Below are 20,000 nucleotides of genomic sequence, written 5' to 3' on the forward strand. Positions count from 1 at the left end.
TTCAACATACCAATTAGGATCTGGCTAAAAATACTTGAATCAGTCATAGAGCCCATTGCCCTTTATGGTTGTGAGGTCTGGGGTCCGCTCACCAACCAAGATTTCACAAAATGGGACAAACACCAAATTGAGACTCTGCATGCAGAATTCTGCAAAAATATCCTCCGTGTACAACGTAGAACACCAAATAATGCATGCAGAGCAGAATTAGGCCGATACCCACTAATTATCAAAATCCAGAAAAGAGCCGTTAAATTCTACAACCACCTAAAAGGAAGCGATTCCCAAACCTTCCATAACAAAGCCATCACCTACAGAGAGATGAACCTGGAGAAGAGTCCCCTAAGCAAGCTGGTCCTAGGGCTCTGTTCACAAACACAAACACACCCCACAGAGCCCCAGGACAACAGCACAATTAGACCCAACCAAATCATGAGAAAACAAAAAGATAATTACTTGACACATTGGAAAGAATTAACAAAAAAACAGAGCAAACTAGAATGCTATTTGGCCCTAAACAGAGAGTACACAGTGGCAGAATACCTGACCACTGTGACTGACCCAAACTTAAGGAAAGCTTTGACTATGTACAGACTCAGTGAGCATAGCCTTGCTATTGAGAAAGGCCGCCGTAGGCAGACATGGCTCTCAAGAGAAGACAGGCTATGTGCACACTGCCCACAAAATGAGGTGGAAACTGAGCTGCACTTCCTAACCTCCTGCCCAATGTATGACCATATTAGAGAGACATATTTCCCTCAGATTACACAGATCCACAAAGAATTCGAAAACAAATCCAATTTTGATAAACTCCCATATCTACTGGGTGAAATTCCACAGTGTGCCATCACAGCAGCAAGATTTGTGACCTGTTGCCACAAGAAAAGGGCAACCAGTGAAGAACAAACACCACTGTAAATACAACCCATATTTATGTTTATTTATTTTAACTTGTGTGCTTTAACCATTTGTACATTGTTACAACACTGCATATATATAATATGACATTTGTAATGTCTTTATTGTTTTGAAACTTCTGTATGTGTAATGTTTACTGTTCATTTTTATTGTTTATTTGACTTTTGTATATTACCTACCTCACTTGCTTTGGCAATGTTAACACATGTTTCCCATGCCAATAAAGCCCCTTGAATTGAATTGAATTGAAATTGAGAGAGAGAGAGAGAGAGAGAGAGAGAGAGAGAGAGAGAGAGAAAGAAAGAAAGAAAGAAAGAAAGAAAGAAAGAAAGAAAGAAAGAAAGAAAAAGAGAGTGGCAGATTCTCCCGTCCGTCTCTAATCAGGAGGATTTGTATTGGAGCACAGTGATTGCCTGCCGTTGGCCCAGCGCCAGCATTGTTTAACACCAGAAGACCCTCCCGCTAGCACACACATTAGCTCACCAAAGGGCCACTGCACTGCAGCCAGACTACAGGTAGAGACTACAGTCTGGTGTGTGTGTGTGTGTGTGTGTGTGTGTGTGTGTGTGTGTGTGTGTGTGTGTGTGTGTGTGTGTGTGTGTGTGTGTGTGTGTGTGTGTGTGTGTGTGTGTGTGTGTGTGTGTGTGTGTGTGTGTGTGTGTGTGTGTGTGTGTGTGTGTGTGTGTGTGTGTGTGTGTGTGTGTGTGTAAAGCATGTGTGTGTAATAGGAACACAGATCTATACAATGCAGACCATGATAATGTAAAAAATGAAAATATATAGCCTGCTTTTATTTTCTTGGGAAAGCGAGAGAGATGCTTTCTCAGAAAGAAGAAATACACATTGTATTGATTCAGAGAGAAAGAAAACCTCCTCTGTTGTTTTTCTTAACTGTGATGTTGTATAGATAAATCAATAGAACTACCGTAGCTAGCCATGCACTAGCCATGCACTAGCCATGCACTAGCCATGCACTAGCCATGCACTAGCCATGCACTAGCCATGCACTAGCCATGCACTAGCCATGCACTAGCCATGCGCAGTGTTTGTTTTCTTTCTGACTGGAGAACTCTGGATGCCTGATAGGGCAGAGCTAGGCTTTGATAAGGGCTGGGATTAAACCAGGTCTCTAGTGTTGTGTACCCACAAACCCCGGGGACAGGAGATGAAATTGCGGCCAGAGTCTGGTTCTCGGTAAAAGGAGACGCACACGCTCTCTCGTTTTACAGCGCTGCCACCCAGAATGTCCCTCACATAAAATAAATAGAAAAATACAACCACTGAAGTCAGTGGCACCATCCCGTTAAAAAGGTTGTGCGTGTGGGAGGGGGACTGCTGTGTTGGCTAAACCACACTACCCACTGGTGGCAGCCTGGGCGAGAGGAGAGGGGAGAGTGAATGATCTCACAGGAGTGTAAACAACATGAAGCTCTTTTGCTGACTCCAAGGGAAGGGGTTAATAGTGTCCCTGAGGTCTATAAAGATCAGGCCATCCCCAGCCACAATGGCAGTCCCTTCCTCTGCCTCCAAGTTCTAGACATAGCCCCTAAACCCCTCCCCTGCCTGTCGCACGACTTCTTCTCCCTTCTACTGTACCTTCCCGCGGACCAGAGCAATTATGGCTACAGAGGCCTGATTATAGACCTGCCATACCCACAGATCTAGCTGCAGTACCTCCTCTACATACCGGGACTTCTCAGAGAGACAAAGGAGAGAAGGAGATGGAGAAGGAGAGAGAGAGAGAGACAAAGGGGAGGGGGGAGGGGAGGAGCGAGAGAAAACAGAGGAAACGACTGAGGAGGACAAATATCAATACTACCGCCCGCATGGGGCTGCTAAGTGTTGAAAGCCTTAGCTGTGCCATCGGTGTGGCGTGTGTGTAACGTGTGCTGCGACCGTTAGCATGTGAAATTGGGCAGGCTTAAAACCCTCCTAAACAAGGGGATCAACACACATTCGTCAGGCTGTGCCGCCCTCGGCCGCTAACACACGCAGAAATCCGTGCGCGCACACACTCACACACAAACACACGCGCTCACAACAGCGTACTGGTCACAGACGACAGAAACCCCACCTACTCTTCTAACAAGCAGCCTCCCTCGGTTTCTTGTAATTGAGGTTTAAATCCTCTCCTAACACCTTCTCCTCCATCCCTCCAACCCGCCATCCCTCTATCCCTCTATCCCCTACACCACCAAACATGCATTATTCCAGCGCAGGGCCTATAATCCTCCCAGTGGTTAACAGAGTGAGAAATTAGCTTTAGTTAAGTGGTGATTTCAGAAGGCTAAACGGCAGAGGCCCTATTGTATTGTCAGGGCTTCTCCAGGCTGGCGAGAAGAGGACCGGGCCGAGGCTTGTTAGGTCTGGAGGATTCCAACCAACACTAAGAGCTGGACTAATTCCTGGGAACGCTACATGAAGAATTAACAGCGTTCTGGCATTACATCGTTCCCTCCCAGGAGAGGAGAGCGACAATGGGCAACCGATCAGGACGAGAGGCACGTGGTGGGACAGGTTCTCCCATTCTGTCCAACACGCCGCAGCGCGGCGTAGAGAGAGACACCATTGTGTGTCGCTATACGCAGACATCTCGCCCTCTCTCCTCAGCCTTGGTCCTTTTACAGGAGCCTGATGGGCTTACTGTGTGTATTACCTTCCCTTGAGCGCTCGCTCTGTGTGTGTGTGTGTGTGTGTGTGTGTGTGTGTGTGTGTGTGTGTGTGTGTGTGTGTGTGTGTGTGTGTGTGTGTGTGTGTGTGTGTGTGTGTGTGTGTGTGTGTGTGTGTGTGTGTGTGTGTGTGTGTGTGTGTGTGTGTGTGTGTGTGTGTGTGTGTGTGTGTGTGTGTGTGTGTGTGTGTGTGTGTGTGTGTGTGTGTGTGTGTGTGTGTGTGTGTGTGTGTGTGTGTGTGTGTGTGTGTGTGTGTGTGTGTGTGTGTGTGTGTGTGTGTGTGTGTGTGTGTGTGTGTGTGTGTGTGTGTGTGTGTGTGTGTGTGTGTGTGTGTGTGTGTGTGTGTGTGTGTGTGTGTGTGTGTGTGTGTGTGTGTGTGTGTGTGTGTGTGTGTGTGTGTGTGTGTGTGTGTGTGTGTGTGTGTGTGTGTGTGTGTGTGTGTGTGTGTGTGTGTGTGTGTGTGTGTGTGTGTGTGTGTGTGTGTGTGTGTGTGTGTGTGTGTGTGTGTGTGTGTGTGTGTGTGTGTGTGTGTGTGTGTGTGTGTGTGTGTGTGTGTGTGTGTGTGTGTGTGTGTGTGTGTGTGTGTGTGTGTGTGTGTGTGTGTGTGTGTGTGTGTGTGTGTGTGTGTTCTTTCCATGTCATAGACTGACCAGGTGAATCCAGCTGAAAGCTATGATCCCCAAAAGATGTCACTTGTTAAATTCACTTCAATCAGTTTAGATGAAGGGACAGAGACATGTTAAATAATCCTGTTAAATAAAGCCTTGAGACATGGATTGTGTATGCGTGCCATTCAGAGGGTGAATGGGCAAGATAAAATAGTGAAGTGGGTTTGAACGGGGCATGGTAGTAGGTGCCAGGCGCACCGGTTTGAGTGTGTCGAGAACTGAACCGCTGCTGAGTTGATGGTGTGTCAAGAATGGTCCACCACCCAAAGGACATCCAGCCAACTGGACACAACTGGGGGAAGCACTGGAGTCAACGTGGGCCAGCGTCCCTGTGGAACGCTTTCAACACCTTGTAGAGTCCACTCCTCGACGAATTGAGGCTGTTCTGAGGGCAAAGGGCTATGTATGCGCCTCCTTATCTCCCACCTCTCCCAATTTGACAAATTCCAATATTTGGGAAAACAAACGCTGTAAGGTTGATACGCGCAGCACAACCGCGCCTGAGAGAGGGGAATACATGGAGGGAGCTTGACACCCGAATGGTGTTGTGGATCTCGCTCTCAAAGCCACAGAGAGAGACATTTCTAAAGCTGTGCGTCTGCATGAAGGAGAAAAACACCCAACCAGAATATCTCTTTAAAAACCCTCAGAGACTGGTTTCAATTTCTACTCGAATTCAAAAAGCTTGTTACCTTTAAAATTCCTTAATACCCAAGGCTGCTCTCCTTGCCTCTGTACACCAACCTACACAATCAAGGACGGGTAAAAACTCAGAGAGGAGAGAAAGAGGGCTACCAGCGTGTGCCAAACATTTTCGGCGGCGTTCACAGTCCAAATTAGTGTCAACTTTATCCCGCTGCTGCGGTAGGAAAATACCAAATCTGCCGCCATGTGCCATGTGACTCCATAAAGCGGCATGCAGTAGGGCGTCTGATGTCTTCATGTGGGAAACTTGTGCTGTGCTGTGTGTGTGTGCGTCTGTGCTTGCGTTCGTGTGTGTGTGTGTGTGTGTGTGTGTGTGTGTGTGTGTGTGTGTGTGTGTGTGTGTGTGTGTGTGTGTGTGTGTGTGTGTGTGTGTGTGTGTGTGTGTGTGTGTGTGTGTGTGTGTGTGTGTGTGTGTGTGTGTGTGTGTGTGTGTGTGTGTGTGTGTGTGTGTGTGTGTCTAGACACAATTCAGCATCCCACTCCACCAAAAGAAAACAAGTCCCTCCCAGAAACACTGCAAACCAGATGGGACCCCTTCCATCCACAAAGGAATTAAGGCGAGCCCAGTTTGAAAAGAACACCTTTGTTAGCTAGCTACCTTCTGAAATACACCTTAAGCAATATGTGCGGTGTATGGAAAGGTGAGTTTGTGGCTCGCTGGGTAAATGTGCACATAACATAAATAAAAGGCTCAGGTGTTTACAGCCTGTGGGACCAAACAAACACTTACACAGAGTTTCCCCCCCCCGACAGAGTGCATACAGAGGTGTGTTTCTCTATAGCTACACAGTTTCCTGCTCTCAGTGAGACAGGGCTGAGGAACCTCGCTCTGCAGCTCTACTCAACCACCTGACCTGAGACTGAGAGAGCGAGAGAGCGAGAGAGAGAAGGAGAGAGAGAGAGCGAGAGAGAGAGAGGGAGGGAAAAGATTATTTCAACAACTCTCCACTGGGCCTGTTTTCGTTTATTTGCTTCTGTCACTCACTCACTCTCTTAAATCAAATCAAATGTATTTATAAAGCCATTTTTACATCAGCAGATGTCACAAAGTGCTTATACAGAAACCCAGCCTAAAAGCCCAAACAGCAAGCAATACAGATGTAGAAGCACGGTGGCTAGGAAAAACTCCCTAGAAAGGCAGGAATTTAGGAAGAAACCTAGAGAGGAACCAGGCTCTGAGTAGTGGCCAGTCTTCTTCTGGCTGTGCTGGATGGTGATTATAAGAGTACATGGCCATTAAGGCCAGATTGTTCTTACACACACACACACACACACACACACTAAGGATAAAATATCACAAGATATCATTTTCAAATGAACATGGAAATATCCTTTCCTTAGTTAGCAGACAGTCATTGTCACCCTGAATCAAGTGATTTTTCCTATTTTCACTTATTTTCACAGTTTTACTCCAATTATCTCCATCTGTCACATTCATTTTGTTGCCGGCAAAAAAAACAATACAAGATACGATACTGTGTTATATTAATACGTCAAGGCGATTAGAGTAAAAAAAAAAAAGAGGAACAACCCCCAGAATTATCCTCGGAGGTCGTGTCTATCTTTCAGGGACAAAACTTATTTCGGCACAATTATCTCCGGGGTGATGACAACGCGGCTCGAGTGAGGCCCGTTTAAAATCTCCGAGCCCAATCTCCCATCACTTGCCAGAGCTGTCAAGCACACCCTGGTTCGCTGCCTTACTCCACTCCTGTGTTGAGCGTCTGTCGGCTCTAAAATATCTTTGTTTTGGCCGCGGCCCCAGACTCTCCATGCTGGTAAAAGCTCTGCATTTAATTCTGTCGTTATTTTCAAATGACTGGGAGACCACCAGATTCTCGCTCCCCGAAGAAAAACACACACACACTCGTTCTTTCCCTCCCTCTCTATTTCTCTCTCATCTCTCTTGCGTTTGTGCGTAAGGAGAAACACACACACACACATTGCTGTGTGAAGCCTTTGCCAACACCACAAGTGAAAGGCCAAAATTCCATGAGCAAATGCTTGAACTCAGAGGGGCTATGAACAGAAAGTTTGAGCTGAGGAGTAGAGTAGCTCCAGTAAAAGGTGTATTAACTGAGCTCTACACCTAGTCGATGGGCCCCATGGGGTAGTTAAATGGGCTCAGTCTGTCGGGAAAAGACCAAAATACAACAAGGCACTTGTACAACGTTTGTTAAACCGCTGTCTGGATAAAACACTGTTGGCTTACCACACCAAGCAAAAGACTCTACATCAGTGATGTCACTAACAATGCCCCAAAGAGAATCTAAACGACCCAGGGTTCACTAACGAGATCAAAGAGAATCTAAATGACCCAGGGTTCACTAACGAGATCAAAACAAGCAAATTGCTGAAAGGTTGAAATATTTACCCAAGACAAGATTCACTCATAATGAGTCATATGCAGCCAGAGAGGCACAGCCACAAACTATGAAGAGAAAATAAAATGCAAGAGAATAAATAAGAGCCTTGTGAAGTATAATACACTTTCGAGACAATATTTTGGGGGGGGCGGGGGTTATTCAACATTGACAATACCCTCCATTTATTTTTCACGGAGCCTGTATCTTCTACATATTGGTCCAAACAAAGTGCCTTGCTTTCAGATAAATAAGTGAGTTAAACAATAGATTTGAAATGGCTGTCTACAGCATTTAGTCTGGCTTCTGTGTATTGTCTCATCACACTGAGGCAGGATTCCTCTGGAAAGGCGTCCTCTTATTCCTCCTACTCCTCTTACTCCTCTTATTCCTCCTACTCCTCTTATTCCTCTTACTCCTCTTACTCCTCTTATTCCTCCTACTCCTCTTACTCCTCTTATTCCTCCTACTCCTCTTACTCCTCTTATTCCTCCTACTCCTCTTAGTCCTCTTACTCCTCTTATTCCTCTTACTCCTCTTACTCCTCTTATTCCTCTTATTCCTCTTATTCCTCTTACTCCTCTTATTCCTCTTACTCCTCTTACTCCTCTTATTCCTCTTATTCCTCTTATTCCTCTTATTCCTCCTACTCCTCCTACTCCTCCTACTCCTCTTACTCCTCTTACTCCTCTTATTCCTCTTATTCCTCTTACTCCTCTTACTCCTCTTATTCCTCTTACTCCTCTTACTCCTCTTATTCCTCTTATTCCTCCTACTCCTCTTAGTCCTCTTACTCCTCTTACTCCTCTTATTCCTCTTACTCCTCTTATTCCTCTTATTCCTCTTACTCCTCTTATTCCTCTTATGCCTCTTACTCCTCTTACTCCTCTTATTCCTCTTACTCCTCTTATTCCTCTTATTCCTCTTACTCCTCTTATTCCTCTTATTCCTCAGCAATTAGAGTAGATTTTTGCGGGGAACAGTAAGAGAGCAAAGCAACAAAAAAAGAAGCTCCTACAAAACACACAAATGTCTGTGCCATCCATCCATCTATCCTCTGCATTCTCTGTCTCTCAGTAAAACTACTACCACCTCCTCCTCTCCCTCCTTCCCGCACCCTCTCTTCAACTCCTCACCCCCCCCCCCCACCCCACCCCTGCTTCGACAACCGCCCTCTCCCACCAATCACATCCCTGACGCCAGGACATCAATTCTCGCAAGTCGCAGAAAATTAACATGCATGAATGCAAAAAAGCCTGATCAGGAGTAATTAACACGGCTTCATATGCAAATTTTATTAATGCAGAACTACAAAGTCATTATGCAAATGTAACTTTCGTCAAGCCTCTTGACAAATATTCAGAGCTCCAGTCAGAGAACAGGTTTTTCTCTCTCTCTCTCTCTCTCTCTCTCTCTCTCTCTCTTTTTCTTTTTCTCTCTCTCTCATCCTCTCCCTCTTTCATTCTCATCCTTCTCTTTCCTAGCAGAGAGAATGTATAATAAGTCTGTTAAGTTATTTTAGACTTGAGGGATGGATGGGCTTGTAGTAGAGTTACAGCGAGTTAGCACGGTTAGTGTGCTGATGACCAAGTGTGTGCGTTTGTGTATTTGTGTGTGCACGCGTGCACGCTTGTATGTATATGTGTGTGTGTGTGTGTGTGTGTGCGTGCGTGGATGCGTGCTTGTGTGTGTGATTAGAGAGCTGGCTGAGGCTAATGGCTGTTTGGCTGTTTGGCTCTGGAGCGGGGTAATGAACCTGTGATGTGAGGGAGGGGAGTGGGGGGGGGGGGGGGGGGGGTGATGAGAGGAGAGAGTGAGAGAATGTATGAATATGCATGAGGCTCACTGGCTTTGATGATTAAAGAAAATTTTAATATTTAAATGAGTGCATGCAAAGTGATTAACTCGGAAAAAAAGGCAACGAGGCAAAAATCTAAAAAGGATTTTGAAGATGCTAAGAAGTACACAAGATGCAGCTTTCCTTTTTTATGGTCTATTAATGACTAAAACGACTTTCTCTGCTTCACGCTTTCTCTCTCTTTCGCCCCTGTCTCGCTCGTCTTTTTTTCATCTGTCTTTGGAGCCAGTCCAGGCGGCAGGATTTAGAGACCAATTCAAACCCCGTATAAAGGTAGCACTTTCCTGGGTTTGGAAGTAGTGGATTAAGGAGGAGAGGAGAGGGGGAAGAGAAAAAAAATGTGAAAAAATTAAAAGCAAGCCGAGTGCGTCTCACCAAAGGGGTCTTCCTCTGCAGCATGTAAGGCCAGCTAATCGCTGCAGAAGCAAGTTTCTACACAAACAACACAGCCCAGGCTGGCCAATCCATTAGCGATTAGTGCAGGCATCACTTGCGACAGCCACCTATGTGTAAGTGTGTTCGAGTGTGATTGTCTTTGTGTGTTTGAGTGTGATTGTCTTTGTGTGTTTCACGTGGGCTACTGCAGGCTCACACTGAGGAAACATAGTCTGGCTACTGACAAGAAACAAGCTGTAGAAAAGATTGGCTCATTACAAAAGACAACTAATACAGCAGACATGGATGGTAATTGGAGATTTTGATAAGACTAAAATGAATCCGCCCTAGCATCTCTGAAGATGTGTGGGTTATTGATGCCACCATCGGTATGTTAGATCAATCATACAGAAGACTAAAGACTCAGGCCGACGGGTTAGTGTTTGTACATGCCTGAACGTGTGTGTGTGTGCGCACGCGCGCGTGCGTGTGTGAGCGTGGCACACTGAGCCAGCGCTTGGCAACCCCAGCAGCGGATGAAATATGCATCAGGTCTTCATCTCACTCTCTGACACTTTATTTGAAATGCATGTGAACAAAACCCCTCTCATCACAACTTCGCCAACAGCACTACCTAACGAGGGAGGAGAGAGAGAGCGAGAGAGAGAGAGAGAGAGAGAGAGAGAGAGAGAAAGAGAGAGAGAGAGAGAGAGAGAGAGAGAGAGAGAGAGAGAGAGAGAGAGAGAGAGAGAGAGAGAGAGAGAGAGAGAGAGAGAGAGGGAGAGAGAGAGAGAGGGAGAGGGAGAGGGAGAGAAAGGAAGGAAGAACAGATCAACTGTGTCTGCGTGTGTATGTGAGTGAACGGCTCGCAGAAGAGAGAGAGGGAACGGAACGAGACAAAAGTGGGCAATTACCACTTCAAAAAGGGGCCGCTCGGTTCCAGACACTCGTGGCTTTATTGAAACAACAGAACAACAAGAGAACCAGCCCTGGTAATGGCTCCAGAGAAGCGCATTAAATCAAACGCACATTGACTCCCAGGCCTGATCTCCACACATTGATCCTGGCACAGCCACAGCCACCAGCTCCACGCCACAACGCACACAGCTACAGTACGACGTCAAGCCTTAATTAGTAAAAAATACAAACGTGTGTAGTGTTATGGAAATAGATTTTTAATGCTTTACTGTCTGTGTTGTGTGATTATTTATTTGTTGTAGATGTGTGTTTGTATGAGAGTGTGTGTGCGTACGTGTGTGTGTACTCGAGGAATAGAGGACATTTGGTGTATCATCTAGCCCCTGTCATCTTTGAGGTTATGCCAGCCTTCCTATCCACACTGCAGTACAAGTCACTCAAATACTGCAGCCTTTTCCAATATCCTCATTCACTCTACAAACATTGCACTAAGATATTGAAATACTGAATATGTATTTAGAAAAAGTGAGTGTGAGCAGGTGTGTATGCCCTTTGAAACACACACCGCTGTGGGTTTGCAAAAGTGATGCAACCAAACCACATAGCCCATCTGTGTGTTTGAGAGAGAGAGAGAGAGAGAGAGAGAGAGAGAGAGAGAGAGAGAGAGAGAGAGAGAGAGAGAGAGAGAGAGAGAGGTAGATGTGGATGCCCCCACAAAACCCCACCCCTCCAGCCCTCCCTCCTGAAAGAAGAAGACGTAGCCTGAGGGTTCAAACAGCCAGTGAACACATCAGTGAGATGGGCAGTTGAGGTGTGATAGGAGGAGAGGAGGCTGGCAGACTGGGCAGACAGCTGGCATGGCGCGCCTTTCTGACGCAACACCACTCTCTGGGCACGGTCTCAAATATAGGTAGGCAGGAAGTGTGCGTACGTGCATGTTGCCAGGTGTTATTGCGTCGCCGTCAAACTGAACTGTGTATGAAGTGAACCAGACCTTGGAGACGCAGTGTACGGCGGCACCAGCGGAGAGGTAGCGTCCCTGTCAGAGCTAAATATCTTTATAAATATAGCATGTCTTTTGAAATATTCAGGTGGGGATCTGGTGAGAGAGAGGTCAGATGTAACTCCCCCCCCTACACCTGTTAGCCTGTGTGTGTAAACCTCTCGGACTGATTCCAGACCTGCTTAGAGGCCAGACGGAGGGGGAACGGACACACCTGTGTCTTTACTGTACCAGTGTGTGTGTAACTCAATAACAGCAACTCACGTACCAGATATCTGACGAGCGAAACGTTGTGGTGCGTACGTTATGTATCGAACCTGTGTGGTAGAATGCAGCTGTGTGTGGAAGGACTGGAACGTGTGTGTGTGTGTGTGTTTGTGTATACATCACGTCCATGGTTAGGGTTGATCTTTCCATTGATTGCACTGCACGAAGGACAGCTGTCGTGTCTTCGTGCCAGCCTTTGTATCAGACACAAATCAAATATTATTTGTCACACGCGCCGAATACAACAGGTGTAGACCTTACCGTAAGATGCGTACTTACAAACCCTTAACCGGCAACGCAGTTCAAGAAATAGAGTTTAGAAAATATTGACTAAATAAAATAAAATAAACAAATAAAATAAAAAAGTAACACAAGAAAATGACATAACAAAAACTAGGCTATATACAGGGAGTACTGGTACAGTCAATGTGGGGAAGAACAGGTTAGTCGAGGTCATTTGTAAAGTGTCTATGTATAGACAGCGAGTAGCAGCAGTGTAAAAACAAATATAGGTAGACCTTAGACAGTCCCAACAGTGATCTCCCCAGATACACTATGTGGGCTTCTGGCATCTCTCTCAAAGCAACAAATGGGACACTATGTTCTCTCCTTTTCCCCAACACAAAATCCTGTCGGTTCCAGCCCGAATCCTGTTCCTTCTCTTAAATATTGGTGCGACACCAAAAGTGCTCCTAAAAGCTTGCCTTTACCACGCTGCCAAACCGAAACCAAACATAGCACTTAAAAACATCTACTGTACAAACACACATACAGTGTGTGTCAAGCGGCAACACGTCAGCCTAACAAGGTATCTAGCTAGCAAGGCCCCTGACTGCTGAGAGTGGCTGTGGCCCATTTTGACTGTGAGCCTTTCCACTCCTGTCCAACTGGCCTTAGTTAAAATGTCTGAATTAAACCCTGGATGACAAGTGTTTAAGAGCAGCACACCACAGTGTTAGGTGCTGTTACACCCTCTGCTCTGATGAGGTGAAAGCAAAGGAATTTTTTCTCTTTCTCTCTCTCTCTCTCTACCTCTTTACCGCTCACACCTTCCATCTCTCACTATTGCTTTCCCGCTCTTACTTGATCCTTCTCTATTGCTCTCTCTCTTCCTCCTTCGCCCTCTCCCTCGCTCTCTCCTCTCCTTCACTTTCTCTCTCTCTCTCTCTCTCTCTCTCTCTCTCTCTCTCTCTCTCTTTCTCTCTCTCCTTCACTCTCTTTCTCTCCTCTTTAATCTCTCTCTCTTTCATAACTGAGCCTGGTTCTTACCGACCCAAACTGTCACAGTGCCACAGCCAGGGGCTTATGGGTAAAGTGGCTCTGTCACCTGAATGTCTCGGAGCTATGACACCTCCTCACGGATCTCACAACTCCCAAAGTCCTCAACTCTCCTCAGCACTCCTACATTCACAAGTTTGGTGACTAAGCTGCAGTACAGTCCCTCTAGGCCAGATTATTTTCCACATGACCCTTTCATCCTCATAGTATTTAATATGGCCTTTTTTAGACTATTGTAAAGTATATTAAGACCATATAAGCCTTTTCAAAAGGCCCATATGAAATGGTATGAATGCATAGCACACATAACACGAGGCTGATTGGTTTGGAGAGGAGGTCATTTGGTTCCCTTATCCAATGGAACGCCCACCGATTGTACTTACATCAGAAGAGGTAAGAAATAGCGCCACTCTAATCTCTGCTCATCACTCTCTCCCCAAGACCTCCAATTAATGTGCAATTAAATAACGACAGGACAGGAAAGACTTAAATGCTCACTCTCTCTCGACAACTCACTCACTCACTCAAACTATTAAGGGGCGGAGGTGGAGACGGTTGGGACTTGATAAAATTCCCTTCCCTTACATTTTGATCGCTTAATGACATACAATTGACCAGCTCAGTGCAATCTGACAGTCTGGGTTATTTCCGCAAGCGTTCCCCAGGCGAGAGGCTCTCTCTCTAGGTGTTAACCTGCTCGAGCCACAGGGTAGGTGTGTGTGTCCCAAATGCCACCCTATTCAATATATAGTGGACTACATTTGACCAGGGGCCCTGTACACTCCCCCAATCAGCCTCTGTCTCACACTGTGTTCTCTCTCTCTCTCTCTCTCTCTCTCTCTCTCTCGCTCTCTCTCTCGCTCTCTCTCTCGCTCTCTCTCTCCCCCACAGCGGTAGCTCTCCTAGCCCCGGGCTATAGTGGGAATGTCATATTTTATTTAATTAGGGTCTATTAAACATAATTAAATTGCGCTGAAATTTAAGACAGCTAAGTGGCAATATAAGGTGGTCGCTGAGCAAGGCGCCGTGTCCTGCTGATACCGGAGCGTCAGAGAAATATTGAATTCAACCCTGGAGTGGTTCGTCTTCCATGGCTGTCCTATATACTCACAGATAACATTGACTTTCCTCACAGCAGGCCAGGGGAGGGGAGGAAGAGAAGGATCACTGTAAAGGGAATGGAATATGAGGTGTTGCAGGTGTGGAGGACATTTTCTTTCTTTATCCGTTTTTCCCTCCCTTGATATGAGTTCTGGAGATCAAAGCGGTTGCATTTTGTTTTTTTTAATCAACAGCCTGAAGGGAGGAGGCGTTGGCCTGTTGTGTGTAATACTACGCTCTGCTTTCGGATATTCTCAGTGTTACGTTTCATCCCCAGGTATACTAAATAAATAAAGAAACGAGGCTAGGTCTTCTCAGTCTAATACACTGCAAACCCACTCCAGATGGCTGGAGTTTATCACAAACACAAGACAAGAGAAGAGAGGAGAAAAAAAGAAGAGCTGTGACGTGTCACGTGACAGGAAGTGATCACTAAGACATGGCCCCTCCCCTTACTGTGTGAGAGCTGTCAGTCACAGGGCAGGTATGTAGTGTGGTGATGAGATGGGGTCTGACGGCTGGGTGAAGTACGGGAGTGTACAGCTTGTCAAAACAACCTTGCTATGTCTGCTAGGGAGTCTCCTCTCTCTCTCTCATCCAGACACACAGGAACACATCAAACTGCTGTTTGGACGTGAAGACTCAACAGAACAGCGAGAGGAGAGGTCCTCAGAGCACAGAGACTCATAATGTTGTTCTGTTCACAATCAGCTGCTACTATCACTGTGGAAGCTGAAAAACCTCCCACACTCCTCTTTTATGCTCGCTCTCTCCCTTCTCTCACTCCCTTTTTCACCACTAGAAGATGACAGATGGATATATTATATTAAAAGAGAGAGAGAGAGAGAGAAAAAACAAATTCATGAAAAATGATCGGCGCTTGGAGAGCAAAGATACCACTTCTATTTTTAAAAAGCAAGCTCGCTGAGAGTATGAGTATGTTTCTTCTTTTTTTTTCCTTTTCCATTTCACGTTGAGAACAAATGGAAGTGGAAAGGTTTAGCATAAAAGAATACTTTACCCTGCTGGGAGGCAATTATAAATGGTGGTCGGCTGCAGGCTTGTGTTTAGCCCCACGCACAAGCTGACATTCAAGCTTCTTAATCACTTTCTGAGGACGCCTCCTCCTCGCCCTGCTTTCTATCCCTTGCACCCCATTCTCTCTCTCTCTCTCTCTCTCTCTCTCTCTCTCTCTCTCTCTCTCTCTCTCTCTCTCTCTCTCTCTCTCTCTCTCTCTCTCTCTCTCTCTCTCTCTCTCTCTCTCTCTCTCTCTCTCTCTCTCTCTCTCTCTCTCTCTCTCTCTCTCTCTCTCTCTCTCTCTCTCTCTCTCTCTCTCTCTCTCTCTCTCTCTCTCTCTCTCTCGTCTAATGGAAGGCATAAATGTATTTATAGAAAACCTTAATATGATTTGCATAGGCACATTTCACCTGTCGTTATTTTAATCCTCCTGTTATCATTTATGGGGTTGATTTCTAAAATACGCTTGAAATGAAATGCTTGCAAAAATTCTATTTTGCTTCGAAATATAAATATAAATTATATTTTGCTTGGAAATGTAAAATAATCACAAAATAGAAATCTTAAATGTTATTGCTGTAGTTTAATTTACTATTGATGATATACACATCCAATTGAACCTCTAACATGTTTTTCCCTTTTAATGTAAAAATGGTTCTGTTGCTAGAATATATACTGTGCAATTAGAATTTTTCACAAGCATAATTGAGCTGATTTCACCAAAAGACTAGGCAGTAAGATAGTTGTCAATAATATGTGCATATCACATTAAAAATGACAGTGTATACAAAATAAATCCTCTTAACGTGACCTCAAATTAACAATACCAATCAATTAGTGCACATGCCTCAGTACACTTCTCAAGGCACGCTATACGCACCAGCTGTGAGATGTCATTAAATAGTGGCCTATTTGCAACCTATCACGTTTTTCTCCCTGGAGAATAAGAGTAGAAAATGAAGAAAATGAAGATCAAGCTTCAATTTAAGACATATTTTTGAACAAGCCTCATATTACCATATCAAATATCAAATTGCTATAAAAAAAAATAAAAAAAATAATAAGTTTTATCTAAACAGTTAAAGTGCACAGGGAGCTGCTGAGGGGCGCCTTCTAAGGCAGAGAGGAAGGGAAGTTCTCAGACGTGTACAGAGACACGGTGTTAAAATATTGATAAAGTTCCCCTAAACACTAGTGTTTTACTGCACCGGCCAAACCGCAGAGCCACACACTTCGGAGTGCAGGAGTATACACACGCAGTCGCACACTCAGAAGTGCTGAGGTCGCACACTCACTGCAGAATAGTATTGTTGAGTTCTAAAATATTACACAGTAGCTATCAATCCGTTGTTACATTATTTATTTTTTTAAGTGCATTCGAGGGCAATATGACAATATTCAGATAAACCTTTACATAAGGTCTTTGTCTCCAATGACTACCAGTCTGAATGAGGAAGCAGAGTGGAGAAGCATGGTGGCTAATGGATCATTTAGCCACTTCCTGATTATTAGGAGACGTGAGGTATTGTGGCGATGGTGGTGAAGAATAATTTGTCTTTGCTGCCGCTGGTTAACTTCACAAACAACGATTGCAGAACGAAGAAACAGAGGAAAGACAAAAATAAAAGCTGCAATGATGAAGACCGAGTGAGGCAGTGTCATAAACCGCTCCCCTGCGTTGGTTTCTCCTGGTAACGTTGTCCATCCCAGAATATGATTTTATTTTATGAGACCCATTTCCCTCTGGGTTTCTTTGTGGAGGACTTGACTTGCCTGTTGTGAAAGATAACTGTGGAGGAGAGGAGCTCCCTCTCTCTCTCCCCCATGCTTCCAGCTGGTCTAAACTAAACTGCCTATTTACCCCACTGAATAGGGAACTAGCTCTTTTAATCCTGCACGGTTTTTCCTTTTTTTTTTGCCTATATAAATCTTAATGAGCTTTTCACCTTTTAAGCAGATGGCTTAGGCTGGATTTCTCCATGAGAGTAGGGGTGAGTCTCTGTCACGTTTTGCACAATTTGTTTCAACTAGCTGAGTCCTTGAGGGGGTTTTAGGGCTTTGAGTGGGTAATGTGCTGTTTCTCCTCTCTCCTCTGTCCTCTCTCCTCGTTCTGCACGGCACCCGCTCTGCCCTAATGAAATCAGCTCACTCTCTTTCTCTTTCTCTCTCATGAGGGGCTGAGCACTATCACAATCACAACAGGAAGCCCCTGTCTGACTGCTACAGAGGTAAATGAGAGGAGAGATAGTGTGTGTGTGTGTGTGTGTGTGTGTGTGTGTGTGTGTGTGTGTGTGTGTGTGTGTGTGTGTGTGTGTGTGTGTGTGTGTGTGTGTGTGTGTGTGTGTGTGTGTGTGTGTGTGTGTGTGTGTGTGTGTGTGTGTGTGTGTGTGTGTGTGTGTGTGTGTGTGTGTGTGTGTGTGTGTGTGTGTGTGTGTGTGTGTGACCTACCTGCCAGGGCACTCTCCTGCTTGGGGCAAATTCCTTTGATGGGCGTCACCATCAGCCTCTCATCCTCTTCCTCCTCCGGTGTCACCTGGATTCCGATTTCCACCGGTTCCACCACTTTCCTCAGCTGGCTGTGACCGTGGCGACCCTGGTTCTGCTGCTGCTGGTGAGGCGGGGAGGGGCTGCTGCGGTCGGCGGCCATCTTGTCGTAGCAGCCAGGGCCTTGCAGTAGGGCCTGGCACTGCTTCTTCTTGTGCTCGATGAAGAGCAGGATGTCTCCCAGGGGGAAGTTCATTTGACACTGGCCGCAGGTGAGCAGGTCGTGGTCCCCCAGCCCCATGGCCAGGCTGTCGGATAGGCTGGGGTCCAGCAGGGCCGGGTGGGACAACAGGGGGTGGGGGTGGGGGTGGGGGTGGGGGTGAGGTTGAAGGTGAGGGTGAGGGTGGGGGTGAGGTTGAGGGTGGGGGTGAGGTTGGGTGAGGGAGTCAGACACGGAAAGTCCGCCATCCACATGGTCAGCCTCCGCCGCTGAGAGAGAGAGAAAGTGAGAGAGAGAGAGGGGGGGGGGGGTTATTATAAATAGTGTGATTTGTTCTGTGGAAGTGTAAAACACAGCTCTGGGTTATAGCAGGGGTTCCCAGACGTATTCACTCGGGGCCCCCCTTCCAGCATTGGGGAACATGACACAAACTGTTCACACTCCTCTAATTTTGCAGGTTTATAGCCTATTTTATAGCAATTCTACGCATGTTGTCATGGGCTGCAAAGGAAATGTTGCAAGTTTTAAAGCTAATTTATCAAAAGAAAACGTTAGATGACAAGCTAAAAAAACGTTAGATGACATGGGCTAGTTGATCTGGACATTTCTGACAAGGTATGGTATGGTATGCAATGACTAACATGACAAGAGGAACTGATTTTGAAATTGCACCTTGCGTGTTATACTATTACAACTTTCAAGAGTAAGTTTAAAGCCGGACAGAGTTCCTTTAAAAAATATAAATAATAATAATTTTGGGGGGGGCGGGGGACTTCCGAGCTCCCCTGCCGACCCCTGGGAACCACTGGGTTATAGGACTCTGTCTGAAAGAAAGAGAGAAAGGAAGAGAGAGAAAGAGAAAGAGAGAGAGAGAGAAAGATCCAAAATAAGCTTTGGCAATATGTACATTGTTACGTCATGCCAATAAAGCGAATTGAATTGAAAGAGAGAGAGAGAGAGAGAGAGAGAGAGAGAGAGAGAGAGAGAGAGAGAGAGAGAGAGAGAGAGAGAGAGAGAGAGAGAGAGAGAGAGAGAGAGAGAGAGAGAGAGAGAGAGAGAGAGAGAGAGAGAGAGAGAGAGAGAGAGAGAGAGAGAGAGAGAGAGAGAGAGAGAGAGAGAGAGAGAGACTGGTATTTTCTACAACCACAAAAGCCCTGCAGATCTGCTGGCTGATTCTGTCACCTAGATAAACAGAGACTCACAAACCGCAGACAACTGCCCTCTACTCCCTCTCCCCCTTCCTCTCTCATTGCCTCCATTTTGAAATATCATCCTACACCTTTCAACAAGTGGCTACAATCGCCCCTTTGTAGTCCGAGGCTCTCGCTCGGTGTTGCCACCTTCCACTCTTACAATAAAACCTTTCTGACTGCCACTTCTCGCTGCACCTCTTCATCTCTCCCTACTTCCTGTTTCTCTTCACCCCACTGACCTTAGCCGGCTAGCGCGTCTCTCAGACACATGCCAACTTCAGCCAGCGCTGTGCTGTTGTTCGTCAGGCTTTGAGCTACGCTGAGCGGAGTGTCTCTCTACCGTACTGTACTACTGTGCTGTCTTGTACTGTGGTGCTCAGGTCCAAGTTCATGTGTGCAGATACATGGGGCTGTATATAAACTGTGATGCTATCGCCACGGCAATCATAGCAGAGATGTTATCCTCACACACACACCAGCGGCGTGAGGACAGAGGTAAAGACAGGTTGAGAGAGAGAGAGAGCGAGAGAGCGAGAGAGCGAGAGAGAGAGAGAGAGAGAGAGAGAGAGAGAGAGAGAGAGAGAGAGAGAGCGAGAGAGAGAGAGAGCGAGAGAGAGAGAGAGAGAGAGAGAGAGAGAGAGAGAGAGAGAGAGAGAGAGAGAGAGAGAGAGAGCGAGAGAGAGAGAGAGAGGGGAGAAGAAGGGATAGAGAAAGAGGGTGGTTTGAGCAACTGATAAAAAGAGGTAGATAAAAATAAAAGCAAGGATAAAAGATATAGGTAGCGTGAGCCCCTGGCACGCTGCTCAGGTAGCCCTGTTTACATGTCCCCCAGGACTCTCTCCCTCCTTCACTAATTGTAGATGATGGATCACCAGCAGGCTGTGCATCCTTCTGCCATTTGTATAAGCTGCAAATTAGAAATGCAGACAGATTTGTAATGTCGAAACTGAGCAAAGGCCTTTG

General features: G+C 46.0%; 1 protein-coding gene across 4 annotated transcripts in view; it reads right to left on the reverse strand.

Annotated features, from left to right (window-relative positions):
- LOC139553285 (B-cell lymphoma/leukemia 11B-like) overlaps window positions 1-20,000 on the reverse strand; it is a 73,922-nt gene that overhangs the window by 33,198 nt on the left and 20,724 nt on the right. For all 4 annotated transcript variants that reach the window (XR_011670628.1, XM_071365456.1, XM_071365455.1 and 1 more), the window contains exon 2: window positions 17,589-18,113. Coding sequence is in view for 3 of the 4 variants with exons in the window: in XM_071365456.1 (XP_071221557.1) it covers window positions 17,589-18,113 (525 nt within the window). In the remaining variant the exon portion in view is untranslated. The remainder of the gene's footprint in view (window positions 1-17,588; window positions 18,114-20,000) is intronic.

This window comes from Salvelinus alpinus, chromosome 25 (assembly GCF_045679555.1).
Source record: "Salvelinus alpinus chromosome 25, SLU_Salpinus.1, whole genome shotgun sequence".
NCBI classification, from domain to species: Eukaryota; Metazoa; Chordata; class Actinopteri; order Salmoniformes; family Salmonidae; genus Salvelinus; species Salvelinus alpinus.